This window comes from Phoca vitulina, unplaced genomic scaffold (genome assembly GCF_004348235.1).
Source record: "Phoca vitulina isolate PV1807 unplaced genomic scaffold, GSC_HSeal_1.0 scaffold26, whole genome shotgun sequence".
In the NCBI taxonomy this organism is placed as follows: domain Eukaryota; kingdom Metazoa; phylum Chordata; class Mammalia; order Carnivora; family Phocidae; genus Phoca; species Phoca vitulina.
Window position 1 is genome coordinate 12,527,780 of NW_022589729.1, and position 19,678 is coordinate 12,547,457.

Consider the following 19,678-nt stretch of genomic DNA (forward strand, 5'->3'; position numbering starts at 1 on the left):
TGACAGAGAGAGATACACAGCGAGAGAGAGAACACAAGCGGGGGGAGTGGGAGAGGGAGAAAGCAGGCTTCCCGCAGAGCAGGGAGCCCGATGCGGGGCTCGATCCCAGGACTCTGGGATCATGACCTGAGCCGAAGGCAGACGCTTAACGACTGAGCCACCCAGGCGCCACCTGCATTTCCATGTTTTTACTTAGCATTTCTTGTCTGAACAAATTTTTACTTTCACCTTCATTTTTGAAAATATGGTGGGCTGGCATATAATTCTAAATTAATAGTTATTTTCTTTATTTTTAAAGATATTAAAATCTGTTTGTTTGTTTTTTGATAAGTCAGACCTATTGTCATTCCATTGAGAGTAATGTCATTTTTTTTTCCCTAGGTATATTGAAAAAATATTTTTTGCCTTTTTTTTTCTGAACAGATTTTCTATGATGTGCCTGTGATTTTCTTTTTATTTATCTTTCTTTGTTTTTGTGTTTGCTGTGCTTTTTTTATCTGTAGGTTGAATGTGTAGGTTTTCAGGTTTGAAAAAATTGTATCCATTATGTCTTTGTATACTGTATATGCCATTTTCCCATCTACGCTTCTTGTGCCTCAGATTCAAAAATATGTTAGACCTTTTATAAATATCTCACTTGTGTACTTATCCAATATTTTGTTGTTGCTTTCTTCATTGCTTCCATCTTTGTCTATTCTGTTAACCTGTCTTCATATTCATTAATTTCATCATCCATTGTGCAAAACTCTTATTAAAACAAGACTTTGAGTATTGATTTCGGATACTGTATTTTTATGTTTTAGAATGTCCTTTAGTCTACTTTTATGGATGCAAATCTCTGATGAACTTTTCAATATCTTCACCTACATGATCATTTCTTTCCTTTAGTTTTTGAACATTTTAATAATAATTATCCAAAAATCTTTCCTACTAATTTCAATATCCGGATCATCTTACACCACTTGTCTGGTTTCTTTTCTCTTTGACATTAGCTCCATGGTCTTGTGTGCTCACATATATTGAAAATTAAGGTTTCATGTCCATCAAATATAAAAAGAACTGCAGAGATTTTAGAAAATGTTTTCATCCTCAAGAGGTCACCCTCTTCATATTTAACAGACACTATGGGGAGTTGATCTTTTCAGGATCAACTCCTTAAGATCAGGATTTAAACTGTATTAGTGCTGGGTTATAATTGTATAGAATTCAATCTACCTCTGGTTTTCCCCTGTTGTTAGAGTGTGGTCCTTCCAAACTTTCAATTATCCACCCTTTCAGTATTTGCTTCTTCAGGTCTATAACACTGCAAAGATTCAATTTTATCACCCAGAGGTTTTAGTTTATCTCTTTAGTCATATGCCCCTGGTAGGTTCAAAATAAGGCAAATGTCTTCATTTTTTTTTTTTTTAAGATTTTTATTTATTTTTTGACAGAGAGACAGAGACAGCGAGAGAGGGAACACAAGAAGGGGGGGGTGGGAGAGGGAGAAGCAGGCTTCCCGTGGAGCAGGAAGCCCAATGCAGGGCTCGAACCCAGGACCCTGGGATCATGACCCAAGCTGAAGGCAGACACTTAATGACTGAACCACACAGGCACCCCGGCAAATGTCTTTAAAGAGGTGACTGGCCATATATTTAAAAGCCTTCAAGTCAGTCACCAATATTCTTACTTTGATCTACTGTAACTGCCAAATTTTCTTCTGGTTTCTTTGTTCTGGAAAAGCATGTTCCAGGAGCTAATCCTACATTCTCAGCTTCTAACTCTGCCTTGAACTGATAAATGTGCCCCAGGGAAAAACAGTTGTAGAAACTGTGTCAATTCATCATTCTCTGTAGGGTTTTCCATCCTTGCCAGTTTTATTTTCAAACTCCTCCCTCTAGAGTGTTTTTGTCTTAAGCTCTTGACAATCTGTGATAAATGTCATTCTGCTTTCAGAGAACTTTGAATAATTCCATAGCATCCAGCGCTATCTAAATTCAGTAAAAACCTTGTCTTAAAACTAAATGTCTTTAGGTCCATTGAATCTAGAATTTTGTCAGTCTGATCTCCACAACCACTAAAAGTTTTGTTGGTTTTTCTTTCTTCCATCAGCTACTTTTTGCTTGGGTGAATGCACAGTCCTCAGCTTCTACTCTAAAGCAAGAATTGCCAAATGTTCACAGAATTAAGCACATTAGTGAATAGGAAAGAAAGAAAGAAAAAGAAGAAAGAAAGAAAGAAAGAAGAAAGAAAGAAAGAAAGAGAGAAAGAGAAAGAAAGAAAGAAAGAAGAAAGAAAGAAAGAAAGAAAGAAAGAAAGAAGAAAGGAAGAAAAGAAAGAAAGGGAGGAAGGGAGGGAGAAAGAAAGGGAAGAAGGGAGGGAGAAAGAAAGGGAGGAAGGGAGGGAGAAAGAAAGGAGGGAAAGAAAAATATGAATCCCCAGCTTATACCTCCAGCCAGGAATCTTTTTCCGTTTAGTTTTGCTGCTTTTGTGATCTGTTATGTCTTTGAAGATACAATTTAAAAAATTATTCAGTTTTCTAGTTACTATCAATGGAAGTTCTACCCTACTTCAGTATACTATTCTACCTGGAAACAAAATCCAAATGCTCATTTGATGATTTTTATTTTAATACACTTTTCAAGGCAAAATAAAAATGGTAGCATTCCGGTGTGAATTCCACAATCAGAGAAGCTCAGAGGATTTCCTGGTCTAACCTATCTATCATACACTGTGCTATGAGATGGGAGTTGTTTGTTTCTTATTTTTATTTTTTTTATTTTTAAAAAAGATTTATTTATTTATTTGGCGGGGAGGGGCAGAGGGAGACAATCTTCAGGCAGACTTCCCGGTGAGTGTGGAGTCAGCGCAGGGCTCTATCTCAGGAATCTGAGATCAAGCCCTGAGCCAAAATCAAGAGTCGGATGCTTAACTGACTGAGCCACCCAGGTGCCCCAGTTTGTTTGTTTTTTAAAATTTAACCCTGGGAAAACTACCAGGGTGCTGTATTTCATAATTTATCTAAAAGTGCTGTATTTCATAATTATTTTTAAACATCAGATGGTTTACATGAATAGAACATGATAGATGTCTCACACATGATATCTGAGTATTCTATTGGGAAAACTAGAAAGAGAAATTTGAGATTAGAAATTTATTTGGTTTATTCCTAGATATATTATTGTTTTTGGTGTAATTGTAAATGGGATTGATTCCTTAATTTCTCTTTCTGCTGTTTAATTATTGGTGTATAGAAATGCGACCGATTTCTGTAGATTGATTTTGTATCCTGTGACTTTATTGAATTTGTTTAACAGTTCTAGCAGTTTTTGGGTGGAGTCTTTTAGTTTTGCTGAAAAGAGTATCATATCATCTGCAATTAGTGAAAGTTTTACTTCTCCCTTGCTGATTTGGATGCCTTTTGCACTGTTGATGGGAATGAAAACTGGTGCAACCACTCTGAAAAACAGTATGGAGTTTCCTCAAAAAGTTAAAAATAGAACTGCCTTATGACCCAGCAATTGCACTACTAGCTATTTATCCAAAGAATGCAAAAATACTAATTCAAAGGGATGCATGCACCCCAATGTTTATATCAGCATTATCCACAATAGTCAAGATAATGAAACAGCCCAGTGTCCATCAACTGATGAATGGATAAAGAAGATGTAGTATATATACCAGGTGTTGTATGGAAGTGTTGAATGACTATATTGTATACCTGAAACTAATATTGCACTGTATGTTAACTAAGTGGAATTTCAATAAAAACTTAAAAAAATTATATATATATATGTGTGTGTGTGTGTGTGCGTATATATATATATATGTAATAGGAAAGAAATTCATTAGGTTTTCCAACAATTTCAAGGTGATAAAGATCTTTGATTCTAGATAGTTTTTCCTGTTTATATAAATAGAAATATTACTAAAATTGAAAAGCATTATTTATTATGCACTATTTTGATCAAAATATATGTTAAGAAATCATAAATTCATTAATCCTTCCTATATCTATTTACCTATCCTTTTATTTTATAATTTGGTGGTTTTACTCTGCAAAAAGATGATGTTTTATTTTAACAATCAATTGTGTTGTTTCTTATCTGATGTTAGCTGTGGACTTGTCATATATGGTCTTTATTGTGTTGAGATATGTCCCTTCGGTGTCTAATTTGTTAAGGGTTTTTATCACGAATGGAAGTTGAATTTTGTTGTTACTTTTTAAGTATGTTTGGTTAAATTAATCACCACAAGAATTATAATACCCAAGCATATAATTCTGACCTCTTGGCTAAACCTTTTCTGCCCACTTGAAAATCAGTTTAACACTTTTGACTAAATACTACATAATTATACTCACCACACTCTAAGGATGTTAATTATTCTTTACTCATGTATTATTATATATACTTTTATCAGTATTTTTAATTTTATGTTGAGACATACTTAATCTTTTATTAAAATTCAATGTTTTATGAAATGAAAGCTATTATAGGTTATGCAATTAGTAAGAAACAATATTGAAAATGCATATAGGCACTCATAAAAATTCAGAAATACAAAAACCAAAACCCACAAACATAAATCAAAATTGATCTAAATTTGATTTAAAAAATCAGTAGTTAAGTGAAGTTGCACATTCATGAGATTCATGTTAATGTAAAGAAGGTATAGAACAAATGCTCTCTGCATTTTCCCTCACAAATGAAACTCAGGGACCACTAGAAAAGTCTAAAGAGATATCAGAGAAATCAGATGATAAGTTCTTATATTGAGAAAGGCAAAGGCTTTCTTTCTTAAATGACTAATACATCAGCTCAAGAGCAGGCGAGCTTCTAGTGACGATAATGCACAGTACTACAAAAAGCACCATATATGCTTTCAGTAAAAATACTGAATCAGTGGTAATAGAAGTGATATGGATGTCTATTTGAAAGAATAATAATAAAAAAATAAATAAAAGGCTTCCCAATTATGTAATCATACTCTCTTCCAAAAGGATAAAGTAGTCATTTCAATATAGTATTTCTTTTGGCAAAGTTTAAATGTTACATTAAAAGTTGTCTTACCTGATTCCTCAAAGTCACTGTTGTAGGCTTTCCAGGTTTCAGTTATTCGAAGAAGATTCTCTTCCATGGCTTGAATGTCCATGGAGGGGCAGTTGCATTCTGGAAATTTGGGACCACACTGACACCAGCAATCATTGTCCTTGCAGATAAACTCTCCCTCAGAATTGCAAGCAATGTAGCTCAATGCTGCTTGTACAAAACGTTCCTGAAGATAGTCTGGAAGGAGGACTTGTAGCCCTTAAAGAACAAACAAACAAACAAACAAAAAAGCACATACTTAAAAAAAAAGCATAACACATTTAAAATATTCAATAAAGGCTAATAATTTAATATATAAGTCATGGATTGAAAACTATAAATAGAAAATTATCTAAGCCAGAAAAAAAAAAGAAAATTATGTGAGCCTACAAAATTGCAAATATTTGTAATTCTTTTCAACATATGATGACTCTATGCACTGTTCAAGAATCCCAGAATTTATAGAGCTGTTTAAACCCTCAGATTATCTGATTTTTAAAAAATTTACTTAATTGCTCACTATTATTTATTTATTTATTTATTTATTTTTAAGTTTTCCAGTTAGCATACAGTGTTATATAAGTTTCAGGTGTGCAATATATTGAGTCAACAATTCCATACACCACCCAGGACACATCAGGACAAGTGCACTCTTTAATCCCCATCACCTATTTCACCCACACCCCTCTGGTAACCGTCAGTTTGTTCTCTATAATTAAGAGTCTGTTTCTTGGTTTGTCTCTCTCTTTTTTATCCCTTTGCTCATTTGCTTTGTTTTTTAAATTCCACATATGAGTGAAATCATATGGTATTTGTCTTTCTCTTTGGCTGTTTCCCTTGTTTAGAATATTTGGTTATTTTTACATAATGTAGATCGAGCCTACCTTCCTAAACCTTTAAAAAGAGACACATACTTATTTCCCACCACTTGATTTCAAATAGTTTTCAATATTTTCACTTTACTTTCAAACTATCAGCCCACATTTACATAGATATCATAATACAATATGTTGTGGCGTTGGTAAAAGTGTTACAGATGCTGATGGTAATGCTTACCTCATGTCATTAACAATACATAACTTATATGACTCTCTTGTTCAGGAGTGATCACTAAGACTGACTACAGGGAAGCAGATGGACTGATTTTAGTTGTTTCACAGGTGATGTCCTGGCCATGTTTTAACACAGCCCTAGAGATAAGATTCATCACTTTTCTATATGTAAATTTAGTAATGTTGATGTCTCTTAAGAAAAAATTAAAAAATGAAGATAGGGCTATATGATTAATATTTAGGTTTCTCTACTGGTTTCACATTTATTATGATATTTCAAGAAAATATAATTCCAATTTCAGCATTTCTTTTTACATAGGAAAATTTAATAAAAAACCTTAAATATTCAAAGTGATCAGTAAAGAAAAAAACACAGAAGGAAAAATTTGGCCAATACCTAATTGCTATTTATTACAAAACTGGATATTTACAATTATTTTTATCTCTATATCTATCTATATAACTACATATCCCTAAAAAAAGAAAACTAACATTCTGTAGAACCACACTAAAAATAACAAGGTTTTTTTTTTTGGTGGGGGAGAAGTCTGGAGACAGACTACTCAAAACCTTGTAATATTTTAACCAGATCAGTAACATGAACAATATTGATATTGATACTTAGAGAGATAACATCCATTGCCTTGGTAGATAAGTCAGAGTAACTGGAGGCTCTCCTAGGGATTTTTTTTTTTTTTTTTAATGTACAAGAACAACAGAGTAAAAATACCAATAGGACTGTAATTACAGAAAGTCTGCTTGGCGCTGAGACAATGCTTAGGGAAGCTGAGTTCTGAGCCTAGGATGTGCAATGAAAGGAAGCATCTGACGAAGGGCACTGGAAATCATAAATGATAATCTAATGGAAATTGCACAAGTAAAAATATACAAATTGGAGTTAAGAAATAATTGATGGATTTAATAGCAGGTTAGAAAGAGCTGAAGAGATAATAAGCAAACTGGAATATGCCAGAAAAAAATATTGAACACAGAATAGTAAAAGATAGCAAAAGAACATAAAATACAGAAGACAGTATAAAATACATACAAGTCATGACTGAAAGGTCTAAAAATATATTTAATGGAACCTCAGAATAAGAGGTAAGAAGGAAAAAAGCAATACTTGGGGAATAAATGCATAAGAAATTTATAAAACTGATGAGACATCAGGAAAATTGTAATTTGCATCACAGAAATATATGTTCTAGCAAGACAAACAACAAAGTGAAAATGACCAGCTGACCCGTGCTCTTCAGTGCTGCTTTGCTCTTGTACTACCTAAAATAGTGTGAGAATCTAAGGACTCTGTTGGACATGATAAAGTTGCCACCTAAAATGTTCATCATCTATTAAATAGACCAAGAGTAGGTGATCTGTTGCATTAAAAATATTTCTATTTTGAAATAAAAATATTATATTTCTTTATATACCAACAAAGCCTAATCCTGGTCAGAGCAGCAGGATGCTGCAGCACCTGGATTACAGGATGAGGGGCATCCTGCAGCACAGCCCTATCTTCCCTGGCAACTTCAAGTCTTTCACAAGCATATGAATTTGAAACTCTGGGACTGTAATGAGTTCAAGCCAAAGAACTCAAAATAAGCAGAAAGAGAAGAGAACCAAGGCGGGGGTCTGGGGCTACTTCGGGGGTAGGACCTGGTCTCAATGACAGTAGAGAAACCTCCTCCCAAAGATAATGACATTGCGCCAGTGTCACTTGCTAGCTGCCAGGGCCCCAGGGATCGGCAGAGCTGCTGGCTGAGGAATCCCAGCTGGTGTTCCACTGCCCCAGGCTCCTGTAGGACTCTCTGGGCCAGTCCCAGGGGGGTGGTGGGCTATCGCAACAGGTGATGACCCCACAAAGAAGAGGCATTGTTGCAGTCACTGCAAATGCTGCCATAGCTAGGATTTTAGGGACCCCGACCCAATATCCAACTGGTTGTGGGGATCCTCCGCCATCTATGGGCCAAGGCTCACCCATTCCAGGCATGAGGCCTCCCATGGATCCCCCATTGGGGATCACCACTGGATGAGGAACTCCAATGCACATGCCCCCTTCAGGATGTGGCCCCCCCCCGGGGGATGCAGGCCTTCTTTGACCCTTGGCCACAGAATTATGGAAGCAGCTCCACAAAAGCTTGGGCCTGATTCCCCAGGGCCACGTCACCACAGACATGTTTGTTTGTTATGCCCTCGTTCTTGGTTTCTCACAGGATTGTCTGGTTTCCCCTTCAGCATCCCCTCCCCCAGGAATGCGCCCACCAAGGCCCTAGACTCATCTTGGTCCTCCTCAGCTCCTTGCCTGTTTCCTGTAAGGCTGTACATAGTCCTTTTCCTTCCTGTGGCCTGTGAAACTAGTTCATAATAAACTATTAAGAATATCAAAAAAGGAAAAGAAAAGAAAATTTGTTCCAATACATCAATAGAGAAACAAAATAGGAAACAAAATAGTTTTATGAAGCAATATCATTCTGTTTTTATTATAAGCAAAAATAAATACATAGTGACCTATCATTAACAATTACATTAAATCTATTTGATAATAAACCAGTCGTTTGTCAATTTTGTTGAAATAAAACATTAGGAACGAACTGATCTGGAAAAGTATTTGTTACTCAATCATATGAATCATTCACATCTCAGTTTCTGGGAATTTTACCAAAAAGTTATTACCAAGACTCAATAAATGACTTTCCATTACTCCTTTACCTTTTCACTCAGAAGTACCTTGTTTGATATGTTAAATTTATAAAGGGTTGAAAACATTGGAATGTTATTAATCTCAAAACATATTTTCTAATACTTCCTTAAGAGTTACTTTTTTTTTCATATATATTACATATATTGTCATCAATAATTTGGATTTGTAGATATGGCTTTTTCAATTTTTGAACTGTTTATTTGTAATCTAGTTGGCAAAACAGATCTCAAAGTCAAACAAACAGGTAAATCCAGCTTACTCACTGCCAGAAAACATTTGATTTCATTTTTTTAAGTCAGAATTAACATACTATGTGCATCCCTTTGACATCTCATTTCTGAATGTTAATTCTAATATAGTTAAATCAAGGAGTTTTGTTCTGAATTTGTTGCTTAATGTTTTTACTTTTAATAATTCTTATTGATGCTTTCTTTGCTCTGATAAAATTCTACTTTGAGACACCAGTGTTTCCAATTGCCACATACAGTGACCTAAAATCTTTTATACCCTCCATGTATCATGGTAGCATTCATCTAGAATCTAATGCTTTGCTTTTTTTTTTTTTTTAAGTGGAGAAGGGCTGCTATTAAAGGTGGGGTTGAAAACGTGACTCAACATAAATACTTAGACTATATATATATAGATGAAGTTTAAGAAAGAACACATGGGAAATTGAGGAGTCTGATACTGATTTCCTGAGATTATCTTTGGAAAGGTCTTTGTACCACAGGTATATAAATAAAGTTGTAATAGACAATTGAAAATATAAGCCTAGAAAATAGAAAAAGACAAAAAATAGACGTGCAGATATCTGCATTACTTACATAAATTGAAAAAAATAGACACAATAATTATTCAAAAGAAAAGTGTTACTTCACTTATTCCTTTGTTAGTTTTTTTCAAGATATATAGGAGATTGAGCCTTGTTTTTATAATATAATATTCTGAAAACTAAGCACAGTGCTTCACAAACAGTAAAAATTAAAAAATCATGTTAATAAATAAATTTTAATAAATCAATTAAATAAACATCTTTTTGATATAAATATTCTTTTTCCTTTTTGATGAAACTTAATATTCTGAGGGCAAGTTGATCCATACATTTAAAAAGGAGTAAGCAATAGAGAATTACAAGTAATATTGGTAGAATGCATTTGTTTAAATTAGAAACAATATTTCAATAACTTTAAATCTAAGATTGATAATGAGAAATTGGATGGCATTTAAACTTTAAATTTTTAAGTACTTCCTTTGTAATTTGTTTACAGTTCAAAATAGATGAGATTCATTTATTATTTATCATAAATTTAAATAACCCAAAGCTTTTACATTTTTCAAAATCGAAAAGTTGAGGTAAAATGTCAGAATTTCTGGAACTTTTAAACATTCTTATGTAAAACCGAATAATGTAAATGCAGCTCTAACTTACGCAATTAAAAAAGGTATACAAGAGAAAAGGTAGACTAGAGAAGAATAACAAAATTATCCCTTTGATCAGTCACCTTAGCTTAGACAATGTGTCTTCAAAGACTTTTCTGAACTTCTTCAACTAGTACATGTTTAAACGTGTATTCATAACCTTTTGTACCTATATGAATAAGTAAGTACACACACCAATAACCTATTTGGGGGCAGTATATATCTGTTGCAAGTTATTTAAAAATCCTCTATTGAACTATCTAACAAAATATAGGAATAGAAAAAAAAGTAAATTATTACCATTATCACGTAATCCATTTTTATAATGGGAATATAAATATTATGTTAATATATTCTCAAATATGTTTCTATGAGAGGATAAACGCAGTTCTAGCTACCATATTAGGTTATATTTAAAATGTCAGCAGTTCATGCTACCGTGTACAAAAGTATGGTTACAACTTTTACTAGAATCTCAGGAAAAAGTCAAAACCCAGACAGACCATTGAAAAATTGCTACATATTGAGAAAATGATTACTCTATGGAAGTAAAAATATTATCACGATACATTTTCAATTACTATAGATTACTTATTTTAAGAAGTAAAGTGAATTTTGACATTTCCTTTATATGGTCTAGAATGTTAGTATCAGTTAAAAATTAGGAAATTACCCTTTTATGAGAATTTTAATAGCCTAGTACTGCATATACAGCTTGTTTACAACAACAAAAACAACAAGATGAAGAAGAAGAAGAAGCAAGAAATCACAACTGGATAATTATTATCCAGACTGATAGAGAATTAATGTAATTTTAGCCACATACCTTGCAACTGAATCTTATTCTCGGGACTCTGAACCAGAACAGAACTGACAGAATCCAGGTTGTCATAGTTACTGCAGCCAAGAGGACCAGTCCGTGTTTCTGTTACCTGACAAACAAGACATCAACTTTATTATATAAATCAGAGTTTACCATGTTCTTTTGGCTCAGTGTGGTTGTCACACACTGATATTATACGTCTGATGGTAAACATCACTGAAAGGCCTAGGATCTGATACATACCAACAATACACACACCTAAGCACAGAGAAGACAAATAACTCCCTTTTTCTTCAATTCCATTTTCTTCCCTTTGGCCAGGCATAAATTTTTTGGGAAAATAACAGAAGCCCTCTTTGGTCAAAAGCATCACTCACCTAAGGTCATTGATTTTACCCGAGATATGACAAGGGCATGTTCCTTTAGATAGAGAGCAAGTTTTGACTCATATGAGAATTGTTTTTTTGTTTGTTCATTTTTCCTCCATAAATCAGACCTATCTGTCAGGCTTCTGTCTAAAAATGGATTTTATTATTTTATTCTACTTAAAAATTTATAATTTTCCTGTCTTACATGTGCCATCAAAGTCTAAACTCTTCTCCTTGGCTTCTATCTGTTCCATTTCTCCCCAACAGGCATAAATTCCTGTCCAGCTGGACATTCTTAATCCTATGCCTTTGCTCATACAACATCCTCCATACAACATCTTCCATCCTCATCCTTCTTTTCTCCTCTTTGACTAATTGATTTTATCTATCCTCAAGATGAAGCACATTTTCAAACATCTGTACAAAGTATTCCTTAATTACTTCCACTTGTATTTTTTTCCATTTTTATAAAGTTGTAGTTTGTAGTGCTCAGTTTTAGCACCTAAGTATGGAATCACATATTGAGGACTGATATTTCCAATGGGTGTCTTGGGAAGTATAATATCAGAAGATGAGGAGTTTAGTCAATTATGGGAGACTGGAAGTTTATCCTCAGTATGAGTTAAAAAAAAAACATATTTTAAAGCAGGGGAATATTGTAGTGATCTTTGAATTTTAAAAAGATACTCTCCACTCAACAACTAGAATGTTTTGCAAAAAATAATTCAGATAATTTCATTTCACCATTCACAACTCCACGATGGTCTTCCATCTTACTGAGGGTAAAAGCCAGAGCCCGCCCTAGAACTAAAAAAATGTCACATTATCCAATTATCCCTGTTACTTCTCTGAACTCATCCCCTCTCCTCTTTTCCTAGTTTACTCTGCCCCAACTACACTAGTTCTTTGCTGTTCCTTGAACATATTAGTTATCTTCCTGCCTCAGGATTTCTGATGTGCTGTTCCTGTGTCTGGAATGCTCTTCCTCAAAATATTTTTAAGCTCACTGTTTCACTTCTTTCAAATTTTTGTTCAAATGTCATTCTCTTAGGACTCTTTGGACTAACCTATTTTAAATGAATACACCTCCCCACACTTCCATCTTTCAACCATTATTTCTTTTCCTCCTTTCCTTGTTCTACTTTTTCCACAGTAGTTATCAGCTTCTAGCATGCTGTATAATTTACTCATTTATCATGATTACTGCTGACACTTCTCATTGGAATGCAAGCTCCACAAAGTGCAGGAAATACTGCCTATTTTGTTCACTATAGTATCCACATCACATATTAGGTTCTTGTATAAGCCCATAGGCATTAATTAAGAGAAAGAGGAGACAGTTTAAAGGGAAATCATAACAAAGAAGACATTGAGGCCATTATCTAGATGATAAAGGCCTGAAGGAAGCAGTGGCAATAAGATTTATCTGAAGAAGATGGATTATGAAAAACAGATCTGGTAAGATTATGAAACACTGAAAATATACACAATGGAGAGAGGGAAAGAAACTGAGGTTTCTAGCATAAGTGATAACATTAAGATATGTTGCAACTAAGCTCCACTGTGGAGAACATGTAAGGGAGCTTGGCTTTGAGCATTCTGACTCTCAATGGAATAACATTCTCCATTGGAAACATCCAGTAGAAGGAGTGACCCTGCAGAACTATTTCTTAGAATTTATGTCAAAGATGGGATTACTAACTTGGGAGTCAAAAACTTATAGGTAATAATCAAAGACAAAAGGATGGATATGTCAGCTGAGATGCATTGAGCGAATGTGTAATTTGTATCATGACAACTCTATCATAGTTTGTAAATAACAAGTTCTTTAGAATACCGAATATTGACTATGGGTGCATAGCAACAGTTGAGAATGCAGTTTATCATGGGCAAGGCAATACTTTTTCCCTAACATTACACCAACTTTGTATACTCCCTACCATTGTTCTCTCATGGTGATACTGACCATCCCTTATTTTGTTCAGGGGAAATCATTTCTAATGTTGATATATATAACTTATATGTATGTGTGTGTGTATAAATGATATTTAAATATAAATGATTATTAACAAAAGGGTAAAAAGAGGATTCAAGGCATCAAAGGAAATACTTAAGGTTTAAGGTCATTTAAATCTTCATGTTGTCCTATCAAGTAGTCTAACTATTGTCCCCTAATACACACGAACAGACACACACCACAATCATATAAACAAACTTCAGTATTTGTAATTTTAAGGGAAATTTTAAAATAAAATTGGCTTCAGGCACACACTTATTGACATGTGAGATCTTGGAAATTGGAAGGCAATCTTCTAACCTTTGAAAGAGGACAAATAGTAGTAAGTCCATCTCTGTACAGACCTTCAGTTATATTAAGTTACTGTGTTATTGAGAATCAATGCAGGAAATTTAAATGATGAGCTTATTAATTTAGAGTCTTGAATATATCTCTCTCTATATAGATTGTTTTAATCTGGCACCTTTCACAATATACAATAAAAAATCTATCATGTCTTATATATAATTTTATTTTGTTCTTTATCATTCGCAACTGACTTCACTGATAATTGTCTGATTTAATATAAAAATTCACAAACTCTAGTACAGTCAATAATGCAAACCTCTTATTTTCAATTGCTTTATATTTAAGGCCCCTACATGTCTTACTAGCATCAGCACTAATAAATACGTCCACACTTATTTTGTTTTTTCAATACTCATGAAAAATAAAAATGAAAAGAAAATAATAAAAGTCAATTTATTGTACAAACATTTCAATAGACATGTTAACTTTACCAAAAACGTAGTTGTGCCACAGACAGCTTGAACTTTTGTTCATCAGCTGGTAGACGAACATCTGACATAGAGGTTTTCATATATAATGTAAGAAATAAAGAGTGACTCAATAGATAAGCATAAAAATGAATAAGGCTGACAACAATCCAGTACTGACAGCATTCAGTGTTTTGGGAATTGATGTATCAAATGAGAAAACAATTATTTATTTATTTTATTCATCTATTGGAAGGAGGATGTTGAAAGCAAGGGAATGTAGCCTTTAGGATCCCAAAATAATGCCCTTTCTGAGGTGTTACTGTAGTTTGTGGTTGGGTCTGAGCACCATGAGGAAAATTCACTTGCTTGAGGGGCTGGGAAGCTGAGGGACCTGTGTGGAGTCCGCAAACATGGAAGATAGGGCTCAACCAGCTGGAGAAAGTAAAATCGAACCTTCAAGATCTATTTAAGGACAAATTTGTCTTCAAAATATAACAGATGTGTTCTTTCCTTCTATAACTGACTTATCAGAGAGGAGAGGCACTTGGGTGGCCCAGTCGGTTAAGTGTCTGCCTTCAGCTCAGGTCATGATTCCAGGGTCCTGGGATTGAGCCCTGAGTCGGGCTCCCTGCTCAGGGGGGAGCCTGCTTCTCCCTCTCTTCCCCGCTCATGCTCTCTCTGTCTCTCTCTAAAATAAATAAATAAAATCTTAAAAAAAATATATCAGAGAGAATAAAAGATCCTTTCAACTTTTCCTATCTTGTTTCTATATTGTTTCATTAAAGTATTGCCTAATATTTTCACAGTTGGAGAATTTTACAGAGTGTAAAAGAAAAATGCATAGCCTTCCTAATTCAAAGAGATGCCTTGAAATAATTATATTAACAAATAGTATAGGTTCAAGTTTACTTAGAGTAAAAGAAAATGGTACAAATAATTCACTTGGAAATAAACAATCTTTATGATTTTCTATCAAATTTCCCTACAGTCTTACATATTCTAAAGATGATATAATGCCACAGCAATGCACTGGAGTTATGAAAATAATTCAGCGAGAACTAGTTGAAGAAAAACTATCTGAAGTAAAAACACTTTTTAAAATATTAAAACAGTGAAGAATGTGGGACAAAAGAAGAGCCAACAAACAAAAAAACATAACACATTTCTAAATGAAAATAGTACTATTAAAGAGTCCATCATCTTCACACTCAGACATTATATATTTAAAATATTTGCAGTCAAAATCATAGTAATGTTACATAATTTGAAGAAAATAGACTGAAATAAATGTGTTCGGGTCACTATCCTAGCTCCACCACTTACTAAAGGGGAACCTATTTAAACTTCAAGGTTCTATTGGGTGGAATGGCTAAAATTTTCTTACAGCCTAGTGTGGTTGGGAAACAAAAATGAGATAATCTATGAAAAGTGCTTACCACAGGTCTGGCCCACAGTAATTATTTCAAGGCAAATGTAAGGTATGTGTAAATGTTTACTATTAAAAAGCAAAGGTACAGTAATATCTCAACTCTTGTAAACTTATTGGAATTACCCATATCCCACCTCTCAATCAAGGTTATAAGATCATAATACTTTTTCTGTTATCAGTGTTGAATGTTAACACTTTTCTTCGTAGATAGAGAAAAGGGGTCTGAATTTTAAGCCATCCTAAGTCAAACTCACCTGTGAATGAAACTAAGTAGAAGTTTTTATTTTTTTTAAGATTTCATTTATGTATGTATGTATGTATGTATTTTTAAGAGAAAGAGAGAGAGAGAGAGAGCACGCACGAGCAGGCAGAGGGAGAGGAAGAATGAGAAGTAAGCTCCCCACTGAGCAGGGAACCAGGCAGACACTCAACTGACTGAGCCACCCAGGCCCCCAAAACTACATAGAAGTTTTGTACAAGATCACATCAATACGTAATTAGAGCACAATATAGTAAGAATAATCCACAACAAGACTAAGCTAGAAATATTGATATTAGAAAAAATAGGCAGTTCAATTACATAAAAATGGCAAGAACAACAGCAACTAGAGTGGAAATAGGAAAAGTTTTCTCATCTATAGTACAGAAGACAATCAAAGTGTCCCTCAAAACAAGTATGATTATATGAGAAAATTTTTATCCATGTTGAGTGAAAAAAGTAAAAGAAAATGTATATACACTTTGTAAAATTATACACACACACATCCATTATATATAGCTCTGTGAACCTGATATTACTCTAGGTTTTTTTCAAAATGAAACAGAGTATTAGTTTACCATTTTGACTAAACTGATTATTGTTTATCAACAACTCAATACAACGCATGATCATATGAATAGTATATCTCTTATTGCAAATCTATAAATGCACATTTTTTTAAAAAGCCTGTAATGTTCCTGGAAACTTTATCTGAAATAAATAGGAAGGCTTTTTTTTTTTTTACCTCTTAAACTACAAAAAAGACAAGAATGTGTTTATTCTCCATTACAATGACTTGTCATCTATGAACTATTTATTGATCATGCAATAAGAAAAAAATATAGAATGGCAGTATCCTTGTTTGTCCTAATGCATCATTTTTAATGACAAATTAATAAATGTTTATGTTGGAAATTCAAGCAATGAAATAAAAACTGTTTTTCTCTGCTGTTATCACATATTTACCCACTTCTGTTTATCAGACATGAAACGAGGGGCAACTGCTGTTCAAGACCATCTTTTATTCATAGGCCAAATTTTCATGTACTTTACAGCTCTTTTATAGCTCTTTTCTCCTAATTTTTTTAAAAAAATTTCATTTACTTCAAAGTTATATTAGAGTATATTGAAGTAGTTTATGAATCATTTGTATCACCATTGATTATGCATATGAAACAATAGAATATTGATAAGTACAGTGTAGCTCATTTACAAAGTTGTGCCTAGAGTTATTTAAAAATCCAATGCAATCCATTTTTAACGGTATTAAAAGGTTATATTTATATTGTTTTCTTTCAAGGCCACAGTTACGACTATTCTATAATCTAAAAGGTAAACACATGATAACTCAATCTTCCACTAGGAACTAACTTAAGCATCCTTATTTTCATTTTTATTTTGTTGAGTGCCCATAATTCAAAAAACACCCTTATTTCACACTTATTTATAAAAAGCAATTAGTCTTTTCCTCATAAACTCATGTATGAGTAGCAATAAAAGCACTATTTCCCAAGGGTAGAAAATTGTTTGAGGGAATAAATCATACTAAGAATTAGGAGATTATCCCTCTCAAGATATCTTAATATCATGATCCCTTACCTTACCATAAAGTTTTCTTTATGTTTTATTATGGTATTTATAAAATTACACTCCTCTGTTTACATTATTTACTTATTTAATTATAAACTCTCTTTCATAATTGCACACAGTACTTGACACATTGTAAGAATTCAATAATTTTAAACTAAGTTGGTGGGTAAATATCTTATTTTTTGTTAGAAATAACAAAAGAATACTTAAGTTGATTTATTAAACTTTTCTGAGAACCTCTTGAAGAAAATGCAGCAGGGCCAGCATATATAAAGTTTTAGAGCTATCGGGAGTCTTAGAAATCATCCAGCCTCAGCATTTCATTACACAAATGAGGTGTCTGGAGCCCGGGGAGGTATTGGAGTTAGCTCGGTATCATGTAAGTAAAATTAGAGCTGGAACTGGGTCTGAAACCTCTTGACTCATCAATCAAATACCCATTCTGAACATCATATTGGCTTTTCAAGCTCTATATGTAAGCTTTTTAAAGCTCTGCTTGCCTTGATCAATCTAATTCTTTCTCCCTCTCCCTTTCACTCTCTCTCTAGCAATATAGTTACAATAAATAACAATTTAACTGGTCTAGATTGATGTATAGATCAGTTAGAATGGTGTAATATCTTGGGTCATTCTCATGAACAATAAATATTGCCATGAATGTGCTGGTTAATATAAGTTTGATCAAAGGCCAAACGAATTACCTTTTATTCTAAATATTAATTTATTAATGACTTGAAATATAACTTCCCACATACTCTTAAATTACTCTACATTAGATGTTTAAATAATAAAATACAAGTGTTGGTTAATTTTTATTATGTCCTAATATAGGATCTTTTATAGTTGTATATGGTTAAAGCTATCAAACTAACAAAAACCTTTAGAAAAAGCTGATACTAAATGTATATATATAGAAATACATAAATTTATATATGGAATAATATATGTTGTAGTCAATAATATATGATAATTATATAATAATAGGATACTAAAACATATATAATTTTATATATGTAACTATATATGTTTTTAGATATTATATGTCATAATTCTATAATAATTCTGTCATATTTGTCATTTATGATAGATAATTATATGACATTATATGTGATACTTGATTATAAATTATACATAATAATTAGCAATTACATACATGTATTATTTCTGTTTTTACAAATGTGAATACTGAGTTTATTTATTTATATATTTATTTTTAAAAGATTTTATTTATTTATTTGACAGAGACATAGCAAGAGAGGGAACACAAGCAGGGGAAGCGGGAATGGGAGAAGCAGGCTTCCCACAGAGCAGGCAGCCCGATGTGGGGCTCGATCCCAGGACCCTGGGACCATGACCTGAGCCGAAGGCAGACGCTTAAGGACTGAGCCACCCAGGCGCCCCCAAATGTGAATACTGAGTTTAAAGATTCTTTTGCTATTTATTTTTTTCTTCTGTCAGTCATTAATTCGTATTTTACCATTTTACTGAGCACTTAACATCAAACTACAATTCAATGTAGTCTGAGTTGTTTATCATGCTGCAATATTTCTGGGGTTTAATATTTAATTGGGAAATGAATTTTCAAATGTATTGTTAATTACCAAAAGCATATGAAATGTTCATATTGGAATAAAGATATTCTGGTAGCAAGGACTTCCTTTATTTTTAAAATTGCTTTATTACTTACAGTAAGTTTTGTGGGAAAAGTATAAATTCATATACAAAATGCTCTGTCAAGTGAAAAATACATGAGTATATCAATACTAAATTTAATTGCATCTTCACACAATAATACACTTTACACTTAGTCCATTACACACAATTAATATCATGATTTAAAATATATTTGACATTGTCAATATTTCTTGAACTGCTCTAACCATTTAATAGAAGTTTAAAATAGTACGTGATGTATAATCAATGCCCAGATGACTCATATCTTTACATGAAAAGCACAAACACGAATCAAATACAAATTCAATGTAAAGGAGCAAACACCATCGTTGAATTATTTATCTATGCAAATGACTTTATGCTGAAAACTATTTCTCCTAATTCTATTCCCCATAACTTCAATAAATAACACACTTTTAAGTATTAGAATCATCCATTTATAGAATTGCATTTTTTTCTTTTTTTAATTTTATTATGTTATGTTAATCACCATACATTACATCATTAGTTTTTGATGTA

General features: G+C 33.1%; 1 protein-coding gene and 1 pseudogene across 5 annotated transcripts in view; one reads left to right on the forward strand and one right to left on the reverse strand.

Annotated features, from left to right (window-relative positions):
* The window catches only part of BRINP3 (BMP/retinoic acid inducible neural specific 3), a 376,908-nt gene that overhangs the window by 118,784 nt on the left and 238,446 nt on the right, over positions 1-19,678 (reverse strand). For all 5 annotated transcript variants that reach the window (XM_032422122.1, XM_032422126.1, XM_032422123.1 and 2 more), the window contains 2 exons: positions 11,068-11,173; positions 5,052-5,288 (listed from right to left, as the gene is read on the reverse strand). In XM_032422122.1, coding sequence (XP_032278013.1) covers positions 5,052-5,288; positions 11,068-11,173 — 343 coding nt within the window. The remainder of the gene's footprint in view (positions 1-5,051; positions 5,289-11,067; positions 11,174-19,678) is intronic.
* Positions 7,575-8,551, forward strand: LOC116643390 (annotated as a pseudogene).